The following is a 25,286-nucleotide window of genomic DNA, read 5'->3' as shown; positions in this document are numbered from 1 at the left end:
CTACTATTCATAAAAAGTTTGAGATGAAAGGACTTCTCAAAATGGCTTGTCCAGCTGTTCTGATGGCCACAAAGGACAGTGAAACTTGAGACTTGTTGCATCTAGTCCAAAATGTCTCTTGAAACTCAGAAAAAAAAAAAAGGCTATCAGAAAAAATTTATATGTGTCTAAGTGCTATTCTAAGACATTTCAGTAAGGCAAATAATAATTTGTAGTTTGTTCCTTTGAGTTAAGATAGCATATTACATTTCTTAAGTAAAAAAAAAGTTACTCTGGCCTGTTCTTACTTTAATCTTTTAGTTTACATTTGCACAATATGTGTTGATTGCCATAAACTTAAAAGCATTTTTTGATTCATAGGTTCTCCTCCTACAGGTTAATATAAATAATATAAAAATATAACTATCTTTGTATATGGTATTGTCTTGGAATTGTATAGCTGATTCTGTTGTTCCGCTTGGTCCAATATGCAACCACACAGCCTTCTCTGTGTAAATGTAGTTGCTTTGCCTGCTGTAATGCTTTATGGTATGTTTGGCTTGAGGACAAGCAGACTGTTGAGAGCTTTCCAAGAATGACTGGATTTCCAGGTCCTTACTAGAGGAATAACTTCTGGCTCTGTTTCAGTGTCAGAAGACTGTCCTAAAACGTGTAGATGAGTCCTTAAAAATCTGGCGAATATTGTAGAGATTGCAAAATGGTTTTTTCCAATGTATCTTTTTGACTAAGTACAGAAATTCAGATTCATGTCATATAGGAAAGGACAGAAAAATACAGGAATATCTGAAACCAGATTTATAGGTACTGCGTTTGTATTGACAAGGTAAAAAAAGTTGAAATAAAGTTTTCTGTTCCATAGAATTGCTTGCAGGATTGTTTCTTGCACAGAAAGTTGGCCAGAAGTTTGTCTTCAACTATATCCATCTTAAAGAGAAAAAAAACAAAACAAACCAAACTCAGAGGCAACATTTAGGAGAGAGAAAGAGGGCAAAGACACACTTAAGTGGAAGCTGTACCTTGCCTTCAGCACAAGATTGCTTGCAAGCATTATATTTTTGTTCTCTTGCAGTAAAGATTTCAGCATTGAAGTGCAAGTGTGATTTGCTGTCTGTATTTCTGTGTCTCGGGGTCTGAATTCAGTCAGTAAACAGAAAGAAATTGTGCCAGGTGAAAACTCAAACCTTGCTGCTGCCTGAAATGTTTCATCCTGTCCCCTGTCCTTCCACAGGGTAGAAATGTGTGTCCTCTCTTCTTATACTCATTTCCTGCTTTGTCTCCTGTGTCATACAGCTGCCTTCATTTCCTCTTACTATTGTTGTGACCAAGCCACTTTTCCTACTTTCTCAAGAAGTTTTTTCTGTCTGCAGTGCCCAAGTGTCTACAGGTCTTTCCGATCTCTCTTAGGTATTTAAGGTTTCCATAGTTTTTGTCTCCTGCAAAGTGCAAGCATTTTTATGTTCTAGCAATGAGATTATAAGAATTCAAAATGCTTCTCAAAATCAAACTACTGAAATGTTAGTGTATGTTAAAAAAATACAAATTTAAAGTGATATTTTCTTTACATACCTTATTTTAGGGCTTAAGCAGTATCTGAAATAGACATTTCTTATCTATTTACCAAAAAAACCTCAAAACAAAACAAACCAGAACCTAGAGGTAAGGACAAAGAGCTTTAATTTTTTTAATTCTTTCTGTTATTGTTGTCTTTAGTATACTAGATTGAGGGGAAGAAACGTGTACATGTCTGCTTTCAAAGCAATTGCCCTGGGATACATCAATGCTTTTTCATAATATCAATTGTTAATTATAAAATGTCTTGCAAAGTGGGTTAAGCATGTGATGTTTACTTCTTGTCTGTGATTTGACAAAATTAATTTTTCTAGGAACCTGCGTTAAGGCTTGTTGTTAACTCTTCTACAGGTATTGGTGCTCTAAGGAGCTGTCCTGCATTAATTGCTTCAGATTTATTATTTGGTCTTTTAGCACTTTGTTTGCTTATATGCTTTGTGTCTGGTACCTTTAGTACAGTGTCTTCTCAGCCAGACTTTTGTTGTCTTCTTTGCATCACAGTAAGTTTTTCTGTGTCCTGTGCCTTAGTTTTAAGTTCACAACTACGATTTGCATTCACAACTCCCTCTGCATTCGTGTAGTCTGAAAAAGACATGCAAATCTGCAAAATAAAAAAAAGTATCAGAGAAAGACAGAAATGTAACATAAATTCCAGATCACTGTTCTGAAGGTAACAATTGAGAACTTTAATTACAAAATTTAATCTAGCAAAAGAAAATATATTACAATATAAGATAAAGAAAACAATTCAGGTACCTCTTCTTATATTTCTATGAAGATGAATGTAAGTATGAAATATATCATTGGGGAACGGGTATATGGAGATAATTAAATATCAAAGAGAATATGAAGTTTCTAGGAAACTGTCTGAATTTGAAGATTTTACTTACATATAGTCATATTTTTTTCCTTATATCACTGTGCTAATGTAGTAGTCCACTGTCCTAGTGCTGCACAAGTTCTCTCCTTGAAAACAAGGTGAGTGCATACTGTATGCCTTTGGAAAAATCCACATATACTAACTGAAGTTTTTTTTGTCACTCTGTACGTAGCACTATAGCAGACCGAGATATTTGAAATTCTTCAGAGGTTTTTTTATATTAAAAAAAATAAATACAGGTTCTGGAAGGAATATACCCCAAGGTAATGCTATGAAGGCTATCAGCTTTCATACTCCATATTGACAATAGGCTAATGAGAAATTTTATGGTCAGAGATGGATGTTTTAGGTCCCTGTCAGGAGGTGGTCTCATGGCCAGGCCATTCCACTTTTCTCTCTTTGGTAATGCCTGTGCAGGCCTTTGTAGCATCATCACTGAAGCAGCAGACACAGCTGCAGTGGGTCAAGCACTGGGTTAGCAGCCTCATGCTGCTGTGTTAGCTGACAACTGTGCACTAAGAAAGTAGCACTCCGGGCAGCATCGTGCAGCTGTTCTGTCCTAGAGAAGCAGATCATTGTCTGCAGAGCTGTGGGCTGCTCACATCACAGAATTCTAATAGCCACAGCCCCATCAGGATATTCACAGCACAATCCTGTGTCCTCTTGCAGGCAAGCAGATGAAAAGGCAATGTATCAGAAGATGAGAGGAAAAGTCTGTAGGCCACTGCCTTAAACTTTATGGATTTCATACATGTGTTATAAGACTGGTAATTCACCTTCTTCCAAGCTCTCATTAGACGTGCTGTCAGTTGCAGTTACTGGCAGAATAGGACTTAGTTGCAGTTTGGGGTGGGGTTTTTTTTGACTTCTCAGATTTGAACAGATATTGTAACCTGTTTCCTGGTAGATAAGCTCTCATATTGCAGAGCTGCTGTCTGCCATTTGGTGTAAGTTGTCCTCAGGAGTGAGCCAGATATTGAGTATATCACAGATTGAATTTGTTCATCAGCTGGGTGGTGGCATAGTGAAAGCAATTGCAAGGCATTATAAAAAGAAGGGAAAGTGTATATACTGGTTGCTGTCTGTGCTGTCACATTTCCTGAAGTCCAGAGGTGTGGGGATTGGGTTTTTTGGTTGTGTAGTTTGGTGTTGGGGTAGCTCTTGGGGAAGATTTAGCGTTACTTACTAAAGCAATTGAATATAGTACAGATGTTTTTAATGAGCATTTACATCATATATGTACAGTTCAGTTCTTGAGTAGCTTTAACAGAACAACTCTTCCTTTTTTTTTTGTTTGTTTGTTTGTACATAGTGTGGTTTGTTTCGTCCTAACATAAATGCATAGGCAAATTCCTGCTCTTTGGCATGTTCTAGGCCTATCATTGCCATTCACAGAGATTCTGTATGAAGTGTATGTTGTATAGCAGGAAGAACAGATAATCATATGTATTTGAGGAGACCCATAAACAATTTGAGACAAAAATGTATCTGTATGTGTTTCTTGTCTGTCTTTTCATAAGCTTCACTGTTTAGAATTAATTAGAATAACAAATTTCCTCACTTCAGTGCAAACTTTCATCTCCTTTAAAAAAAAAATCCCTAACTTTTAAAAATAAATTTTATATAATTTACTGCTACAATTTGTCTTTGCTATCAAAAAAAGGTATGTTTAGCTGCTGTTTCATTTTTCTCTTTCTAAGAGTACTTAGGCAGAGAAAGCCTCGTCGTAAGCCAGAAGGCTGGTGACTTGCTGTTTCATCTGCTGGCAGAGAGTTGGGAGTCCTGAGGATTCTTCAGTCAGATGAAAGTTCATAATTCATTCCTTTTGAGCTTTCACAGAATTAATTGAAGCAGAAGCTACAAGACTTCATTCACAAGGCAGAGAAGTAGATCAGGAATGTATCAATTGTACCTCAAAAATTTTTCCCCAGAAATATTTTGAGGAAGAGACAAGGGAAAAAAAGCTTATAGTAGGATCTATTTTTAGGATTAAATTTATTTACCTGATTTGTAACAATTCATCTACATCTACATTTCATTTATCTGCTCTCAGATAAATGCGTAAGAGGGAGCACTGCAAAACCTTGGTATTTCCAAGGTAAAGGCGGTTGTCTTCCCCTCCTATCCCTTTTCTCCACCTTCTGGGAACTTCTACCAAAGTTCAAATAAATTAATGTTTTTCAGTTGATTTAATCTGAATTGTAGGCAGCCCAAAAACATCACGTATTTTGATGATAAATTCAATATTCTCAATGTGTCAGATTTGTGTACCCACAGTGCATAACAGTCAAAGAGATTGGCAGAGGAAGAAACTGCAGTTTTGGCAACTAGGTAACTCGGGCTTTTTGTACCCATTGAGGCATGGGGCGACAGTTTGGATTTCAACACAAGCAGAAAACATTCTGACCACATGCTTACATGACCAACAATGAAACAACAAAATATTGACAAGCAACTACTGTATTTTGATACATGTAACCTAGAGGCTATCAGTTTAAAAACAAAACTGCAATTCAGCAGCACTGTAAGAATCTGGATATGCACAGATAATACAAGGGGAAGTTTATTCTAGGACCTGTCTCCTTCAGAGCTTCACAGTGTCTGATTTCCCCATACCCTACATCCTTTCCCATAGCTTGCTCTCACCATTCCAGTAGTCCCTCAGCTTCAGATTTGTGTATGCTGTCTGAGTACAGAATGGACAAAATAAAATATGGTATTATCTTCAGCTTTCAGAGTTAATTGCTCATTAAAACTAGGCTTTCTTAGGAAAGAAAATATGATACAGGACTTTTGGTTTTGTGGTGAATTTTCGGGATTTTTTTGATTTAGGATGTGATGTAATTCTGTAAACTTTAAAAGCAAAAAACTTTCAACATTTGTACTCTGCAGTCTCTGAGGAGCATGTATAATCACACATTCTGCAGCATCATCTAGGGCTTCAGAAGTGTAAAAATTGAGATCTTATGTTTAGTAGGTAGAAGTTTTTTCATGTTCGTTTTGTCAGATGAGCACTGCATTTAAATGTGTAGCTACAGTCCATGTAGCTTGGAATTTCAGACATTGCTTCTGTTATCCTTTGAATAGAAACAGTCAAAGAACGGATCTGGAAGCCAGTAGGAATTTGACATCTGAGCAAAAAATAAGTGTGTTTAGCCGCCTTATTTTTCTTTCTTTGTGACAAATGGTTAGGATTACTTTTGGTTTTTTTCTAATTTTACAGTTTTTCTTCATTTAATTCTTATTTCTGTGCAGTAGTGAAATAACAATTTTTTCCTGATATTTTCACAAGTGAAGTCTCTAAGACTTAATTTCACTAGCTTGAAGCCTTCAGCTAAATAACACTAAACCAAACCCATTTTTACACTGTTTTGTCACTGAAGTTGCCATCATTATTTCAGAAGTATGGCTACCACAGGCACTGAGTCTTGGCTAACATATCTTCAGGTATTTATTCACCATTATAGTATTGATTCTTCCTTTCCAACAAATTGTGCCTATAGTGTTGCAGTTTTGTCTTAATGGAACAAGAAGATAGGACTTTGATTTTGAGGAGCAGAGAGGTGGGGGAAAGTGTGGGCATAGGATCAAATTGTAATGGTGTAGTGATTTTCTTCAGAAAAGTAATCAATCTCAGTAACATTTTTAAAACCCATTTTCTAGACAATGTGTTGCCAGCATTGTCTTTCATCGAACCTACAGTGAGCATGGCTGCTGGGGCATTTTACTGGCTGCTGGAAAAAAAGCTAAAGATGAGTGAAAGACCAGAAGGAATGAGTTCTGGTCTTCCTGGATAGGGCCAAAATTTACAGTGTTGATCTATAGATGCATCTCATCTAGGAATCACAGCTTGTAATCTGTTATTCTAATCATATAAATCTGAAAAGTTTTTCTCTGCAGTCTCGTTTTATACAAATGTATGAAATGGGTTCTAGGATCAATTTAACATTTGAATATGATGAATATGATGGGCTTTACTCAACATAGCATTTATCAAGTGGGAAGCCTATAATATGTGTCTAAAGGTAGATGGGACAATTTCATTTGCTGAAAGTGAAAAATTGACCTGTGCTTCCTAATGCCTATTTGACTGTTCTTAGCAATGCTGCTTAGCAGATAGCTTACACCTTTTCCTTTAAAGGGGAAGCTTTCTTGTATTTATCACAATAGTAGGAGCATGCATGGAGTAGTTTCTGTTGAATATCTGATGTGTGAGAAATTCATGTCCTCTCTTATTTTGCAGTGTATGCATATCTCTTTGTATTACAAGGCCTAGCTCCATTTAATTAACCTCACTGCTGGCAAAAAATAAAAATAAAATGTTCTCTTTAAATTTTTTTCAGTGGTTGGAAACATTATTTATGAAAAAACAATTGACAAACTGTAATTGTGCAAGCTTAAATAAAGCTGTGTATACTGGCCAGTCAAAATAACTGCAAGTACATATTGCAGTCATTGAGAGAGGAGAAAGATGTGATCACAGCTGCTCCAGCATACAGTCCTTGATGCTCTGAGAGGTTATTTTGTGGTTATAATGGCTGTATATAAGGGTTTCTGGTCTCATGTTAGACTCCAATTAACCATTCCTCCTGGAGTGCTCCAATGCCTCCAGCTGCCTCTGCAGCACTCACTCCACTCAGTCAAATATTTCTGCATGTCACAGTGTATCCAGTTTTATCCACATTATCTCCCCATTAGTTTGGGTATTGGCAATTTAAGAAGCCTGCATTAGGTATATAAATGCATCTCACAGTTCCTTGATCAACATGCTATGTCTGTTTTAATGATGAAGCAGCTGAGGTGTTGTGATCAGTGTTTTCAAAGATTATAAAATGGTTTTCTATGAATCACTGGCTTTTTTCCCTTTCTTGGCCTTTTATAGACTCTGTATATCTGGATTTTTAGACAAAGTATTGTTTCCAGAACAATGTATGTTTTGCTTCTATAAAAGGAATCGGTTTTGGTGTTCTGTGGTTGTTAAGGAATTTTTGAATAGTCAAAGCTTTGATTTTTTTTGGCAGGTTTGGAGAAAAATTGTAGTTGGCATTTTGTGCCATAGAAGTTGAGAGTGTCAATAGTAGAGCACAAGGTGAAGAAAGTTAAATCAGCTATTAAAAATGTTTATGGTGAAGGAACCTTTTGATTTCACACCTTAGTATTGCTGATTTGGAAAGTGCTTGTCTGAACTTCAAGGCCTTGGTCTGCCATTTTGGGAGACAAGGAGTTAGTTGGGGATGGAAAGACTGGAGTTTGTATTCTTTCTGCTCTGTTACCCATTGCTATCTTCATGGATCTGACACTCTGTTTATCTGACAGTGCACTCAGTACTGCTTCGCCAGGGAAAACTGCACAAAACAAGCCTAGTGCATCAGCATTTTCATTGTGTATTAAGCTGAGCCTCCCTTCACATGGTCACATCCCCTTTTTAATCTGGGATTCCATGTCCCTTTCCCAGTCCAGCCTGTTTCTGTGGTGTCTATTGCTGGTCTCCCTGAGCTTCTGTTTCTGTGGTTTGAGTGTTTTTTGTGTGGCTGAGTGTTAAGACCTGCAGGACTTTTGGAAGTGGTGTTGTTGGGGGTTAGGCAGTACATTGATTTAGTGTTAGTGGTTTGTCAGAGACTGAGGTGATGGCTGCGTTCAAGTTGGATTTCCTCCCAGAGATGATGGTGGACCATTGCTCCTTGAATGCAAGCCCTGTGTAAGTATTTTCTCTTCATGTCTAAGTTAAAACTAAAATGATAGCTGGAATTGCTGTCTCAAGCCCCTGCTGTCTCTTGGGACAGGAAGGAGAGATAGGACAGCCTGCAGTTTGTTTTCTAGGAGAAATCCTAGTGGTCATGGAAGATTGATGATGGTTTTGAGATGGGGGAAAATGGTCTGATAATAGTGGTGATGACTAAGGAGGAATAAAGCTGTTTCATTATATTGTTTATAATATGCTACAGGTGCTGATATTATAAAATGGATTGTTGAAATCCCTTGTGGGAAGAACTGTTTTTGTTCTTCCCTATTAATGACTCCAGACTAAACCTTTTAATTAGGAGTAAAATATTCCTTGAATAATGTTGAGGTCATATTAAGAGTTGCCCAGTTAACAGGAGCCATGTTGTGCTCTTCAAGCTACCCATGGAAGTCAGGGCTGAAAATTATTATTGGAGAGGGTAAACAATTTCCAATTGTTCTTAACTGAAATGAAAAGAGGCAGTTTATATGTTTGCAAAGGGTGTTGTTTCCCTTGGTTATTTGGAGAGGTGCTGACCCTTTCTGGGTGGAAAGGTGGAGAGGAGTGAAAGGATTTATGATGATTCTCTTCCCTTCTAGTAAGAAACTTTGTTGTTTTTAAGGTCTGTTCATACAGCTATAAAATTATGAACTTTCCCTAACATCACTTTTTCCTTAGGCTGTGAACAGCAGTGTATTGATAGGGAAAAGTACTAAACAGTACTGGGCTTGGATTTTTTAAAACTTCTTTTCAGGGGGAAATGCGATTTCAGATGGACAGTGAGGAATACTGTTTACGTATGTGCAGTTAATAAGCCATTCAAACTATCTTCAAAGGAACAAAGCAGAGATGAAGAGGACTGCTCTGGAAGAAGACCACCTTCAGCAAAGAGTTGGGGGGGTGGGGGCAGAATAATTGTATAGTTGCTGTTCCACTCCCCATGTCCTTTCTAGATTATGCAGGGATTGGTCAGCAATTTTAACGAGCTAATCACTATAGCTACAATAGGGTGGCATTACAGTCAGACTAGGTGCTCTGGTGTACCAGGCTGGGAGTACTGATAACAGACATCACACTGCACCTAACAAATAATGAGTCAATAGAGGGAGCAGTGTAGGACTTGTCAACTGGCTGGGTGGAGCATAACACAACTTTTATTAATAGGGTGTAAACTGCTATATGGCTAGACAGAATGCCTTGGAACATATTGAGGATTCTCATACTCAAAACTTCGGTGTTGTTGTAATCTGACTTTTTTTTCTGTGTTAGAATCCTGACATTATTGAACCTGATTCAGTCTGTGACTGGATTGTCTAATCCCAGCCTTTTCATGTACAATTTAAGCCTGTTTTTTGCCAATTATTGTTGAAATCCCCCTAGTTTCACAAAGAAAGCCTTGTAAACCTTTAAATAAAGTTACCATTGAATCAGTTTATTCTGTTTCTCTGTTTTAAGATGGATCCTCACCCTGGGAAACAGTTACAATTAGTCTCATTTAAAAATGTAGTAATTACATTCTCTCATTTTCATTGGTTACTGATAACTTTGGTACATTATAGGTAGACCGAGCATAGGTTCCTTTCAGTTCTGGTTTCTTTTTCTGTAAAATTTTATATGGCTGAACTAGTGTTATTTTTCAGTTATCTCAGCAGATTTATAACCTGAATCCCAGATGTTGACTACATTATGGAAGAGTTTTAAACAGCTGTGTAGAGTGTGTTTCATTTCCAAGTGCATAGCTTGCCAGTAAATGTGAATGTACTCTGATATGCATACTGAGAATGGGCAAGAGTTCCTTTTTATATGTATATTTTCGTCATACACATTTATATATGTGTGGAAAATTCATTTTTCTCCAATTTTGCCATAGGCATGCTTTTGTTTAGAATTTGTAGGAAGATGTAAACCAGACATTCCTTTTTGTTTTTCTTAGTGCAAAGAAAATGAATGGCACACTGGATCACCCAGACCAACCTGATCTAGATGCTATCAAAATGTTTGTGGGTCAAGTCCCACGGAGCTGGTGTGAGAAGGATCTAAGAGAACTTTTTGAACAGTATGGTGCTGTCTATGAAATCAATGTCTTGCGGGACAGGAGCCAAAACCCTCCTCAAAGCAAAGGTGAGAACTTCTGTACTTCTCTTGTGAGACTTGAGGTTTCAGCCACTTTCACATAGTTGCAGTCTTAGCTGTATGCTTATTCAAACAGCCCTGTAGGAGCTCTGTGTGACCAGGTGTGCATGCAAGCCCAGACTTTATAAAGTCTTTAAGTGTGTTCATCTAACTATACTTGAACTGTGATTCAGTCATTAGCTGAGCTTAGAAAAATCGTAATGTTTTTAGAGCTCAGCAGTGAGAGAGGTGCTTGCAGAGTATGAATTATAATTGCAAAACAGAATGTCCAATAACACTGTGTTGCTCCAGAGCATCACTGTGATGCTGTGATATGATCAACATGTGGCTGTATGGGGACACAGTTTCAGATAAATATGAAATTGGGGTTTTAGTAGTTTGTGTTAATCTAATACTTGTAAACATGAAATTCTTGCTAAATTTTGTGCCTGGATTGCAGTTCAGTTACATGCAGTATTTCCTGTGAAGGTAGGTAGGGTTTTGGTACAAGGAAATAATTGAGTTTGAAAATGAAGTATCTGACAGATGTATCTAAGTGTTTATTTTAATGGTGTAGTGGAGATGTTGGGATCTTTTCTGGCTAACATTTTGTTTCAATTGCAGGGTGCTGTTTTGTTACATTTTATACCCGTAAAGCTGCACTAGAAGCACAGAATGCTCTTCACAACATGAAGATCCTCCCAGGGGTAAGAGCAGAGCCCTGCTTTCTTCACAACTGTCTTGTTTCTCTGAGCTCCAGCACCACTGAAGCACAAACACATTATGTTGCCCTAAAGTAATGCTGTAAAAAACTATTCAAAAGATCAGTGTTATGAGATGTATATAATAACAAATTTTATGGGAATTTTGAAGTATTTCAAAGAATGATATGGCAGTGAAGTGGGTGGGAATGGTTTTTATAATACTCTGAGGAGGAGTGATGGCATATAATTAGGAAAGCCTTTTCTTGGAATTTTTGTAGCGTTACATATACACCTCTCTTGAGGCAATTTAGGCTATAATTTCTTTCACAATGCTTATGAGATGTATTTCATATCATATGAAGTGGATGTATCTGGGATGAAATAATCTTTTTACATTTCAGATGCACCATCCTATCCAGATGAAACCAGCTGACAGTGAAAAGAGTAATGGTAAGCTTTAGTAAAGTCCCAGTTTGGTGTCATCATTTGTGCTAGTCAGGCAGCTTGAGGATTTCCCTTTTGCTTAACAGCTTTTGATGAAGTCTTTAATTGGAGGCCTGGTTTTTTAAAAGAAAAAAAAGTGAAAGCAGAAAGGTGTGTTTTCAATAATAGGTAGTGTGAGTGTTGTCTCTCAAATTCCATGACTCAGAGTATCTCTCCCACTGCTGCTTGTGGTAGAACCATGTTGTCAGTTAGGGAAACATCCAGTGAGTTCTTCTTTGTACTAAGGTGGTTTAAATCTTTGTTGGGGACATGGACAGTGAGATTGAATGCATCCTCAGCAAGCTTATGGGTGATGTCAAGCTGAGTACTGTGGTTGGTACCCTAGAGGGAAAGAAGTCCAGAGGAGCCTTGACAGGCTGGAGAGGTGGGCCTGTGCCAACCTCATGAAGTTCAGCAAGGCCAAGGTGCTGCAAACATGGATACAGACTGAGTGATGAGTGGATTGAAAGCAGCCCAGAAAGCCAGTCATATGCTGGGCTATATCTAAAGGAGGCTTAGCTAGTTGAGGGGGTGAGTCTCCCTCTGCTGTTTTGTACTGCGTCCAGCTCTGAGGCCCCCAGCATAAGACATGGACCTGGGAAGCATGTTCAGGGAAGGGCCATCGAGATAATCATAGGGATGGACACCTCCTCTGTGACGACAGGCTGAGAGAGTTGGGGTTGTTCTGCCTGAAAAAGAGGAGGCTCCAGGGAGACCTTCTAGCAGCTTTCCAAGTACCTGAAGGGAGCCTATAAGGAGGATGTGGAGGGATTGCTTATCTAGGAGTATAGCGATAGCACAGGGGATAACAGTATTAAACTGAAAGAGATTTACATTGGATTTTATGAAGAAATTCTTTACTGTGAGGATGGTGAGAGACTGGAACACATTACCCAGAGGAACTGTGGGTGCCCCATCCTTGGAACTGTTCAAGACCTGTCTGGGTGGGGCTTTAAGCAGTCAAAGGAACTAGGTGATCTTTAAGGTCCTTTCTGCACCAATCTATTCTATGATTTTATGAAATATAGAAATGTTTTTTCAAGTGTTTGTCCAATGTCCCTGTTGCAGCTAGGATAGGAGTCAAAAATACTTGTGTAGCAGACAAGAGAGGTTGAGAATTAACAGCGGTTCAGTAGAGAAGAAAAACTGAATATTTCTGCATGTTGGCCATTTCAGATGGATTAAGAATTTATCATCTACCATTCATTTCCTTATGAGAAATGCCTTTCCTTTATGTACATAGTACATATGCATGTTCAAATATGTATGTATCTGTATTGCTGCAACCTAAGCAAAAAAGCATTTAGCATCCTGTAGTTTCAGCCTTTCTAGGCTCAGCCGAATTTTATTTTCTTCATTTGCAGTAGTTTGTGTTGCATCATGGAGAAGATAGTCCTGGTTTGAGAAAGCTTACCCCTTAATATAATAGAAAATAGAAGATGGGATGTATGGGTAACATGTAGTAGGAGTAATTCCATCTGCAGATTCCTCCATGGGTATATAGGACATGTACCTGTGTAAATATATCTAGAAAGGAGTCATTCTTTTGAAGTCTTTTTGGGAGGAGAACAGAATAGGTTCTCTAAACTAAAACTGACCCTGCATTACATAGAAACACACATAGAAATATCCTGGAAAATAATGGAAAGTTGAAAAAGTATCCAATGGAATTTTAGGATGTTATTTTTGAGGCTATTATTTAACTCTGAGTGTTAATAAAAAGTGAAGGTGACAACAATAAATAAGGAAACATTACTTTTGCCACCAAAACAAGGGATTCTGGATCTCTTGAACTAAAATGTACTGCTAAAAGGATTTGAAAGCAGCTTTCTGCTCTAAGACCAGAAATTGAATTATGTACAGCATTAAGATTTAATGTCCAGTTAAAGTCGTGTCTGCTGGAAAAGTTTGGTGTCTTCCTTTCCAGCATCATAGAAGACTCAACAGATAAGTTGATTTCCCCTCACTATAGCATTAAATAGAAGAAGACTTTTTTGAAGCTTCAAAATGTGGTAGAGTTTTCATCATTTTATATTGTGATGAATGTTGTATAACTGTTTTATATTTTCAAGTGATATTGTGAATAAATCACTTCATCCTGTAAAAGAAAGTGTTTCAGAGGTGATCAGCATCCTTAAATAAGTAAATCGAGAGTATAAAAATCTGAATTTAGATTTAGCCCGCTCAGGTGACCTTTAGCTGACATTAGTAACAACTAACTGAAAAGTTAAGGGAAATGCCTTTCTGAACTGTTTATTTTAAAAGAGTCTACACTCTGAAAGGTATTCTTCAACTCTAATATGTCTAATAGCATCGGTATTTAGAGGCAGCCCACAGTCCGTGGTTTGATTTGAGGTGTTATTTTTGTGCTTTTGGTGCAGATCAGAATGGGCGGATCACTAACAGAAGTGTTCGGTTTTAGCAACTGCTGTTGCTTTCACTGTTGAGAGAGGAGCATGAGGATATGGGCATATCTAAATTTAGGTGATTGACATGAGGCTAAAAAGACACTTTCTGCAGTTTATTTGCTTGTTTATATGCATTTAGGTATATATTGGTAGTCTAAAGACAGAATAAGCAGAGGGAAGACAATGGAAGTAGTCCAATAAACCACATTCAAGCCTTCTCTCACCTAGAACTGAAGAGATACAGGGAAGTGCTGAATTTGACATACTTTTTTCCTTTTTTTTTTTTTACATTCCTGTTGTTCACAGACTTCACAGGTTAAAAATAGTCAGCAAAACATAAACATAAAATCATAAAACAGACATATGTCACGTTCATTGAAATACCTCATATGCATACTCTTAAATTGAAGACACAGTCTATTACTGGGAATCTGGTTTTGATAAGCCCATATCCTAAATACAAGGGAAATAACTGCAGTTAACAAAGAAGACCTAAGATCTAGTAAGCACATATTTGCTGTTAATACTCTTTATCTTTTGATTCCTTAGCAGTAGAAGATAGGAAGTTGTTTATTGGAATGATATCCAAGAAGTGCAATGAAAATGACATTCGAGTGATGTTCTCCCCCTTTGGGCAGATTGAAGAATGCAGGATACTACGGGGCCCGGATGGCCTGAGCCGAGGTAAGCAAAGCAATAAGCTTTTTTGGCAGTTTGAGGATGCTGGACGCTGCCTTTTGCAACTCAACCTGGCATTTGAGCTTGTTCTGTGATTCCCACCTACACTGCCTCCTGCCCAATAAGCATTTTCCTTCCTGTATTCATCTCAATAATTGTGGAGGTAGTGAACAACTTGATTCTTTTTTGTTCTTTCCCCAGGTTGTGCATTTGTGACTTTTACAACAAGAGCCATGGCACAAACAGCAATCAAAGCAATGCACCAAGCACAAACCATGGAGGTAAAACACGTTAGTGGGTGTCAGGAGCAGATGTAATTGTCAGGCAGTCACTGTGGAGTTTCAGGGACTAGAGAGCAGAGAGAAGGACAAGTGCAGTTGTGTGTTCCTTCACAAAAACTGCTCCTGGATCCTTGTGTTTGTTTTGCTCTATTTTTAAACGAGTTGGAGATGGAAACTTTATCGGCAGAGAAAATACCAAAATACAAAATAGAATTAAAAGCAAACAAGATTTTGAGCCTTCGATGAAATGTTCTGTTTGGGAAAAAAAATATATATATATGTCTGTATGTATGCATAGAGGAGGAGAGGAATGATTCCAATGACTGGGACTTAATTCAGTATTTTTGTGACTGCTGGGGATAGCAAGTATGTAATTGTTTGAATTGCTGTTTGCAGGGTTGCTCTTCTCCCATTGTTGTAAAATTTGCAGACACGCAGAAGGACAAAGAGCAGAAACGAATTGCTCAGCAACTTCAGCAACAAATGCAACAGATCAGTGCTGCCTCAATATGGGGAAACCTGGCTGGTCTCAACACACTTGGACCCCAGTACTTAGCAGTGAGTTTCTGATTTGGGTTCTTTTCATCTCTTCAAGCATTGGAGTGTCTGACTGTCTTGCAGTGTTTGATATATTAATTTTTAGAAGGCTCCTGCAATATAGGAGCTGGGTTCTAAATCCCCATTTCGTGGATGGGAAGGCTGAAATCGTGTTATGTGCTCTCATCTAGTTGGGGTACTTTTATGGGAACATTTCAACCCCAGTCACAGTAGCCCTAATTTACTGAAACCTTGGGTTTTTCTCCTGCATTCTGTAGAATGTGCTTTTTCTTTATATAGTACTGCCTCAACGTTTACCTTATAAATGCCCTTTTCATGTCTGATAGTTCTTGTATTCCTTTATCATTTTCCTTTATTTCTGTCATCCTTTTCCAGTGAAACCTGGAACAGTACGTGGTACTGTCCATATAGAAAGGATGATCAGATTGGAAGCAAAGTAAATAAACCCAAGCAACAACCAACCAAATAAAAGCAAACCCTACAGAAAACAGAGAGAAGCTATTCTGTTTAGCAAAAATGATATAACAGAGGGTAGACTGCAGTGTCATTTCAGTTGATTTTACTGGGTTCCTAAAGGATGAACTTTTTAAAAACTGATGTGCTGTGACTCATGAGAGTTGCCAGTGTAGCTCTGACAACTGTATTCATGTAATATTAAGTTTGAGGAACAGAAAAAGAAAATTTCATCTCATTCTTGGTATGGTGTATAGTTGAAATGGGACAATTCTCTTACTACTTTTTTAGTTTTGGTAGATTGGAATTTTTTTAATAACAGCTAGTTAATAGAAGAAGGATTTGGAAATCTCTAAAAACCTTCTGAGCTGAAGGTTGAAGTGTCTTTTATGTCTGCTGTGCATAAGGAGAGTAGAGGAGGTTCCCTCTTCTTGTGGCTCCTTGGTTTTGGTATGGCATTGCCATTTGTCCCATGCTGGCAGTGTCAGCTGTGCAGTCTGTTTTGAGGTAGCATATCCTTAGGTGTGACAGTCCTGCCTTAGGTGCTTTGAATAGGAATTGTCTCTCACTTGTGATTCTGCTGGTTTTGTCTTGGTGTGTTGGCTATCATTTTCTCTCAGCATTGCTGATGTTGAGTGAGAAAAGCATTGTGCTGTTGCTTTGGCTGCAAAGTGCTGCATGGGCTACGTGGAGCTTCACTGTGGTGGTGCTCTGGCTGTGTTTACACTTTGCTGTGGTGTGGTGCATGGGCTGCAGGAATTAATTTGTGACGGCGCTCTGGCTGTGGTGTGATGCAGTTTCTCCCAGAAGCAGAGCCAGCCCTCACTCTCACTCTTGTTTTGTTTTTTGGTGTAATGTCTAGCTTTATTTGCAGCTCCTTCAGCAGACAGCAGCTGCTTCATCTGGGAACCTGAACACACTGAGCAGCCTCCACCCAATGGGAGGTGAGTTTTCTTCCACCAGAAGACAAATTCAGGGCCAAACAAAAGCGAACAAGGGTAGACGAAGTAGCCAAAAGGCTGTTGTAGGCATTTTAATCTCATTTGAAATGAGTAGTCCTGTTTGCCTACTCCTTTGAAATGACAAGAATTCTCTGCTACAAGTGTGGATGTTCCTTCTTAATCTTACTTAACTATTGTCCCCAAGGTAAGTGGTGGTATCTCTCCAACCTCTGGCATTTAAAATTGTCTTACCTTATGGGTAGCAAAAAGAATGCTCTCTATATTTGCTTTCATCCAAAAGGTGCATATGTGAAGAACTGTGTTTTTTAAATAGGCACTCACTAATGCACGTGTTTTCAGTGATTCTGGATTCTTAGTTTTCCCATTTTCAATACATTTAAGAACAAAGCATTTAAGTTGGAAGTACATTGTTTTTAGGAATGTAAGCTAATGCTTCATTCAGATTCTTTTATTCATTTATTTGAATTACAGTTCATTATGCCATTACTGTTATGGAAAATCAGCTTCAGAGATAAGAGCCAAATTCCTTGCTGTGGACTGCTAGTCAGAACATTCATTGAGTATAGCAGTCTTGGAGCTGTAAATAGGTTGTCACTTTTGTCTTCACACAGTTGGGAATAATAAAACACATGTTAGCAACTCCATTCACCACATTCTCTAAATTCTTCTGCTGGCAGAGAAATCTATAGTTTTGATTTTAATACTGAAGACTTATAACTTTTCAAATTGCCTCCTGGAGTTTAATGGTAGTTGCCAATATCACGTGCCCTTTCTGTGCAGAAGTTCATCCAAAAGTGTCTTTGTAGATCTGACTTCTGTTGGCTGGTGCACCCATCAGTAACAATTACAAGTGTTTGCAAAGTGTTAGATTTTAATTTGTAAGAATTTTGATTTATACTGGAAGTTGATTCCAAATTCAGCTTGCTACATGGATTTCTTTCATGTTAGACCTCTTCAGAGCTCTTAGATCTAAGACTCGTGCAAAAACTAACTTTTTTAAAAAAACCATTTCACTAATATCATGGGGGGGGGTGATCTATAAATGATTTTGTTGTGCACATGATCCTGCCTTTCCCGCTTCTTGTGTCTGCTTAAAAACAAGATGTAATAAAGAAGAAAGTACAGCAGTAAGGACTGGGGCAGAGGGAAGGGGATAACTGTCTGAGATTGAGAAGTTTCCAGGGTAATTCTTTCTTCACTATTAAAAAAAAAAAACAAAAACAAAACAACAAAAAAAACCAAACAAACAAAAAAACCGCCACACCTTAAAAACTGAAAATCCAGACATATAAATAGTATATTGCATCTCTGTCTGTGATTCCCTACCAAAAAAGTTGTAGTTTTAAGATCTTGATAATATCTCAGCTGATGTCCTTTCTTGAAATTCATAGAAAGAAAAATTAAGTAGGTTATTAGATCCCACACTTGATCAGACTTTGCAGACAGAATTTAATCTCGACACTGCTTGAAAGCAGACGGGAAAACAGTATGATGACAAGAGGACAGGTGCAGCGTGCACATGACAAACTGCTTCAGTGAGGAACAAGCTGCTCTGTTCTTCATTAGCTCCAACACTTGCACTTTTAACCCTCTGTAGCACAATAAAAGCAAAGTAGAAAACTTCTTGATTTTAATTCATGCTTTTATGTTACAATGGAATCTTGAGAATCTAAATGAAGGCAGAATTCACTTGTTTTGGGAATTACATTTGCCAAAGGAAACACATCCTGCCACAAACAGAAAACCACTGAAAAAGAGTTTAAAAAAAACAAAGAAACTATACTAAAGGTATTAGAAGTACTTTAGAAAATAATTCATTTGTAATGCATTATGTTGTCTGTTGGCTGCTTAAATTACAAAACTGATGTTTTAATTATTTGAGATGTGTGCTTTTCTCCCAAGGTCTTACTGAGTATCCAAAGGATGAGATACCACCTCTGCTTAGGATGTTCTGATGTTTTTAAATGAAGGGTGATTAATTTAGTTTTGTTTCTAATTATGTTGGGAATAAGTATTAGGGATTGTCTGAAGTCAGATAGAGAGGAGGAATTGTTTAAATAATCAAAGTTAGAGACAAAAAATTGAAAATAAGAGAAAGGTGAAGGGAGGCAGAATTGGAAGAATGGAGCTAGTCTACCAAAGGATGGTTACAATTCAGGAGGAGATCCGTTCTAATGGATCCTCTGGCAGAAAAAGAGAGCAAAATACAGTCAGTACTGAGCAAATGGTTTCATTCAAAAATGGTGGCTCAAAATGAAGGTGTGTCAGATGAATAAATTGGCTAGCAAAACTCATAAACACAGGGGTCCCTTCCTCCCCCTGCAGTATTCCTTGCTACCAGCACACAGCATGCCTGAGGTTTCCTGTTTTCCTTTCCAGTGGGTTTGACCAGCTTACACATATATTGGTTGATCCTGCGGCCACAAGCTGCCACTTAACAACTGTCTCACAATTGACTGTTGCTTCTTGGCTGCCAGGGGGACCAAACAAAACATGCTGATTCTCATCTGATGATGGGTTGAAGCCACGACTTTGTGGCCTCTGTGTGTGAGGTGTGAGGCCTTCATGAAAGAATTTTTCAGTTACTGCTGTCCACATACAAAGAGTATGGAGGGACATAAGAGTGGGAGAAGTTGTTGGCCTGGTGTCTGGGCAAGTTCAGTAGCTTGCACATGAGCTCTCACTCAGACCCTGGCTTCACTCCTATGTTTTGTTGACTGGAGAGATCACTGCTCAAAAATTTCTGTCCTTTGTAGTCTCCATCTGGCATAATGACTACCTGGCCTTTCTCAGAATCACATCTGTCTGGGCGAAGAAAAATATAGCAAGGAACTGCGATGTAGGAAAGATCAGTAAAACTAGTATTAAGCCTGTTGCTTTTAAGCTCCTTCCCACTGGTGCCTCGTGATGAGCTTGCTGTTTGTGTTACACGTGGGTGACGTGGCTGTGACAGGAGACACTGGGCATTCCTCCCTGTGTTGCAGGACTGAACGCGATGCAGTTACAGAACCTGGCCGCCTTGGCAGCCGCGGCCAGCGCGGCTCAGAACACACCGAGCGGCACGGCTGCGCTCACCTCCTCCAGCAGCCCCCTGAGCGTGCTCACCAGCTCAGGTAAGAGACTGCCCCTGCATTGCCCTGGAAGTCCTTTCAGGATAGATGTCACCTGTTTTGTCTATCCCTTTTTGTCACTTTCATGTTGATTTTTAATAGAGAAACAGTTTACTAGTGGATTCACTGGCCTCTGTTTAGGATAGATATCTTTGCCACTAGCAAAAGCTTTTTTACCTGCTGTGTCTCTTCCTCCAAATGGTCAGATTAATTTAGAGTAAAAAGAATTTTTGAGGTCATCATGAAGCAGAAAGGTAGGTGATCTCCTTCAAGTCGTATTATTACAATCTCATCATATACTTGCTTTATGTGTGATTTTAGGCAGGTACTGGTAAATGCACCCTGTTACTTTCAATATGGAAAGAGAAAATGCCTTTAGTATGAGGTAATGCGTTCTGTGCACTACAACAGTATAATTTATATTCCATTAATGAAGAGAAGAATATTATAACTTCCTCATAAAAGTAGAATAAACAGACACCTAGCACTTCACTGGAAAGTAGTTGTCTAGAATTTAGTGTATGAGTTGCACATAAAAATCAGTATCTTCTTTTTGTGTGGCTTTTTTGTGTTTTGGTTTTTTTTGAGTTGGGTTTTTTAAACTTTAGGTTATGTACATTAACAAGAGATACTAGAATGTCCAAATAGTGTTCTTTTGCTGCCTTGTTGTTAAATTTCATCATTAAATGCAACAAGCAAAAAACTAAAAATAAATTCAATTGTGCTTATGGCAGACATACTAAGCTTTTATCACAAATGAGGGTCAGTATTCTGCTCAGTTATTTCTATCCTATTTTGAGTTATTACTAAATCCTAGCATGGGAAGGGAGACCCTGTATTTTCAGAGTGACAGTTTTCCAGCATCTCTGGCTTCTGTCCTAGAGAGTTGACATCCTCACCTGTGATTGTGAGAGACCAAAGAGGGTTGGAAGGAGGGGGTTTTAAATTTCCACAGGTAGATTTTGAGTTGCGTAGGAGGACCAAGGAGCCCGGCTAAGAGATTATAAAGAGATTACAAGGAAAAGCTGTTTAGAAAACCTTCTGTCACATGACTGGGAGTTAAACCATGGGTGCTTTGCACAGTTTTCTACTTAAAGAAATTCCCAAGAAATAATTAGTCCAGAGTGTTCTCTCAACACTCAAAGAGTGTTCACTCAAAGAGTGCAGGACATTTTTTGCATAAAAATTTCATGGTCTGCAATCCTTAAAAGATTGAAATTTTAAAATTTGTCTTGACTCATAGCTATGTATCGTATTCTATAATTAAAAACCAAAAGAAAACAAACAAAAAACTATGAAGAATTCAGACTACAGAAAAGCTGCATTCATAGCCAACTAATGCTTCTTCATCATAAAGCAAGCATGAAGGTGAATATATCTGACAGTTTCTCCTATATTTCCTCATGCTTTGTCAGGTTACAATTTGTTGAGATTGGCATTTAAAACTAAGATTTCCTTATTGGCTGTCTAGTCTGATGACTGCAGCAAGTTTATTCTCTGTTTTGTTGAGATGGAGAAGGGCTGGCAGGTTGTGAAGTTCAAACGTCAGATGTGCTAGAAAAAGCAGACACAGCCCCTTCTCAGAAGTGTGCAGTGAAAAGACAAGGGCAATGGACACAAGTTGTAGCCAAGAAAATTCTGATTAGATAGAAAAATAAAATTATTGGCAAGAGTGTTCAAGCTCAGGAACAAGGTGCCAGAGGGGCTGTGAAATCTCCATCATTTCAGAGACTGAGAATTCAGTTGGAAAGGACATTTTCAAGTTCAGAGGTTAGATCAGCTCTGAGCAGACTGTTAGGATAATCTACAGAGGTCTCTTTCAAATGAAGTTATGCTACTATTCAGTGATTCTTTGGAGTTTGCTTCCCCTCTGTGAATTTTGGCTGTTCCACAGAACTATGCAGGTTCCTTTTTCCTTGATGAGGGACATATTTCAGGATTCTGTTCCATTTTTTATCATGCTCTTGGAGGGGCTTAGGGGTAGGAAGTAGCCAGTGCTTTCTGTGCTCAATTCAAATAACCTTCTGATCATCAGTCATATCACTAAATGGTTGTTTGTCAACAATTCAGTTATCATGGTGGATCATTTGTATTAATATCCTTTACAAATTTATCAGTTAACTCTTCACAGGCCTGTAACATGAAGCAGGCACTATTGTATTGCTCTTTAAACCTAATTTCAAATATCATTTTAAGTAGTAAAAATTAGCTTTGTTCAAAAGAAATAAAAAGTTTTGAAGGGTGTGTTGTCTATAAGTAGTCACTAACATCAAATTCTGAAACAGTTCTAGTGCTTTTTGTTAGAGGTATAAATGCACTTCACCTTTTAGGACTACACTCAAACTGGGATGACTGGAAGCCTCAATGTGTACAGACACATTCAATCCTATGATACTTCCTGTAATTATACAGCTTTTTGACTCTTTAGTCTTCAAGTAAACTTGAGATTCTGTTTTGATTAATACTCATATGTGCATTCACTCTGTATATGTTCACATAGAAGGCTGTTGGGCTCCACACAGAAAACATCTATCCCTCCTGAACCACACACAGACCTTGAAGAAATTCAGTATATAGCAGTTCAGTACCATGTGTTAGTAAGTGCCTGCCTTGTCTGAGGGACATATGGCAACATCTTCTGTGATAACCTCTTAAACCTAACTGCAGATGAGATGACTAACTCCTTGACTTCTCTCCATCTGTCATCCAAATGTTCACCTGATGCTTATTTGGACATCTCTACTCAAATTGCATAATTGGTGGAAAAATCCAGACAGTCTTCTGCACAGTTGCCTTCTTGATTTTCTTTCATCTGCACTGATATAATTTGTATCTGGGGAGCTTGGAAGTCTACACAGTGCACTCCATGGACTTATGGATGGGTTACATGTTGGAATGGTGGAACTCAGAGGGGTTTAAGTACTGTTGTTGTGCTGCCTTCCTACCCATTTCAGACAATTTTCTTTAGATAGTTCTAAGCACTGTCCAAGTTGTGTATTTTGAATGGAGTGAAGTAAAACCTTCAGCCTTGCTGAAGGTCAGCTCTTGGAACTGAACAGTCTGCTGCTGTTATGTAGTCGTCGTTGCAGAGACCATGGCTGTAAATAAACTCAAACTGCTAGCTTGTGAAAGGAACATCCAAGGAAGTACTATAGAAGTATCTCAGGTTAAGAGTGTCCTGTCTGCCATCTTTTTGACGTGAGCACCAATAATAATTATCTACTTCAGAGGAAAATAGAATGGTTGCAAACACTGAGGTATGTTTCAGTTTCTCTTCCTTCCAAAGGCAACGTCAAAGCTTACATGATTTTCCTAGCCTTGATGTGACAACAAGAAGATTGTTTTCAGAGATAGCAGAATATTTCTGGTTTTACTGGAACTAATTCACGTACAGTTCAGTCAGATTCATCACCTGAATTTAACTTTTCTTTAGGTCATTGCTCAGATGCTACATGACTAAATTAGGACAGACTTACTGTTCTCTCAGTTTACCTACCTCCACAAGTTGCTACTTGATGTCCTTATCTGAGTTTCATCTTCTTTCTAATAATGTCTTTCAGTATCTTTCTACAAAGCTGTTCTTTATTACATTTTCAAATTTTCTTAAAATCTTCTTAAGCATTTTCAGCTACTTCTGTTAGAGTTCGCCTTTTTTACTAGATATACCTCAGTATGTAGATCTAAGAAAACATAACCTTAGCAGCAAGAAAAAATCCCAACAGTGCACCAAAAACTGCACAGAAACAACATTAAGAATTAGGGATAGAGTAAAGAAAATGTATAAAACAATATGGATTTCCCATTCCCGTTGCTTTGTTCTATATCCTGATCTAAAATATAACACAGGAGAAACAGAAGAACAGAAATTATGACTAAAACCATGAAACTCCTTTGCTTTTAGGAATAGTCTGAAAAATAGAAGACTGACATGTGAGAAGGATATGATTGCAGCGTACAAATACATTATTGTTGTGATGAAGATGAATAGGGAAAAAACAGACATTAGATATTTTAACAACAGAATTGCAGGATATCAGGTCAAGTTGCCACCTGATCATTTAAAAATAAAAGCCATATTTTTCTTAGCATAGTGCATGATTAAATTGCAGAAGTTGTGCCTTTGAACAGAGTAGAGTCCAACAATTTGGTTTTCACATTGCACTAAAATTAATGAATGAAAATTATAACTGTAATAAAGGCATTGCCTTTGGCTGAAAAAATCCTACATTCACAGATGGCTCTGTTGGCATATAGGCTATACACAGGAAGCATTCCTTTGTAATTGCCCTGTATTTCTGCTCTACTGTTACTTATCTACCTTTTGTCATCATCAGAAATCGGATGCTATCTTCAATTCCTGTGCACACAGGATAAACAAAATACAGACAAGTCTTTAGTTTTCTCGGCATTTTCGGTACTAAAACATTTCTTGTTTTGCCTAAAGAAATTTCTCATAAAGGCAGCTAAACTAAAATAACTGTGATCAGCTTTTTATAGTGGTTTAACTTAACTTATTTAAAATCAGTCTTTTAAAGTAGGGAAAGTATCCATTTTCCCTCTCACTTTGTTCTCTAGCCATTATTTTCCTTAGCTGCTGCTATTTTATTTGGGATAGGTTTGGAAGGGTTTTTAAATGGTGTTCTCATCTGTCAAATATAGTGTCTATTTGAATTATAAAGATCAGCAGTGAAATGTTGCAGAAACAAGTGGTATTCTAAAATCCAGGTAACTGTATGATTTCTGAACTCTGGTTTTTATTCAGCCAGCTGTGCTAATTTTTCTTCCAGCTTGAGGGTTATACTGTAACTTGTTCCCTGTGTTTTCCCAACATTTAACATGCTACTGACAGTAAGACAGGAAGTGTCTCCTTTTCATTAGAGTAAGCATCTTAAAATAGTTTGGGACATGGACTTTCAGTTTTTTATTTATTAGAACAGTTTGTCTTAACATGTACTAGAGGAGGTTTGTCATTCCATCTGTTATTACAGAAAGTGGTATGAAGTGCAGCTCTGGTTCTCATGCAGCTTTGGTTAGGTACAGCTACTTTAGTTGGGGGGGTTGTTAGGCTGTATTCCATTTAAATAGTTGCAATATCCCACCCCAGTAGACACTTTATGCCACAAAGATGAAATGGTAAATATTAAGTGTGTGTGAAACTACTTGAAAGATGCTGACAATTCTTTTAAAAGTTTTAATGGATGTATGCAGCATAATTGAGAATCACAAAAACATGAGGAAAATTGGAAACTCCTCCAATTCAATTCTCTTATCTCCTTGGTCAAACTGTTAAATTCCTCTTGCAAACAGATTACAAGATGCCTCTACAGCATCAGTCTTCAATATCTTTTAATTTTTAGCATCCATAA

At 37.9% G+C, this 25,286-nt stretch overlaps 1 protein-coding gene across 23 annotated transcripts in view; it reads left to right on the top strand.

The window, feature by feature from the left end:
* CELF1 (CUGBP Elav-like family member 1) overlaps positions 1-25,286 on the top strand; it is a 65,687-nt gene that overhangs the window by 20,107 nt on the left and 20,294 nt on the right. For 14 of the 23 annotated variants that reach the window (XR_010364720.1, XM_064424865.1, XM_064424882.1 and 11 more), the window contains 8 exons: positions 10,105-10,292; positions 10,908-10,990; positions 11,389-11,437; positions 14,428-14,562; positions 14,758-14,837; positions 15,234-15,395; positions 16,711-16,792; positions 19,795-19,923. Coding sequence is in view for 22 of the 23 variants with exons in the window: in XM_064424865.1 (XP_064280935.1) it covers positions 10,105-10,292; positions 10,908-10,990; positions 11,389-11,437; positions 14,428-14,562; positions 14,758-14,837; positions 15,234-15,395; positions 16,711-16,792; positions 19,795-19,923 (908 nt within the window). In the remaining variant the exon portion in view is untranslated. The remainder of the gene's footprint in view (positions 1-10,104; positions 10,293-10,907; positions 10,991-11,388; positions 11,438-14,427; positions 14,563-14,757; positions 14,838-15,233; positions 15,396-16,710; positions 16,793-19,794; positions 19,924-25,286) is intronic. The other 9 variants (XM_064424872.1, XM_064424871.1, XM_064424870.1 and 6 more) reach the window with 3 other exon arrangements.

This window comes from Passer domesticus, chromosome 6 (assembly GCF_036417665.1).
Source record: "Passer domesticus isolate bPasDom1 chromosome 6, bPasDom1.hap1, whole genome shotgun sequence".
Classification (NCBI taxonomy): domain Eukaryota; kingdom Metazoa; phylum Chordata; class Aves; order Passeriformes; family Passeridae; genus Passer; species Passer domesticus.
This window is presented reverse-complemented; position numbering and strand designations above follow the sequence as displayed.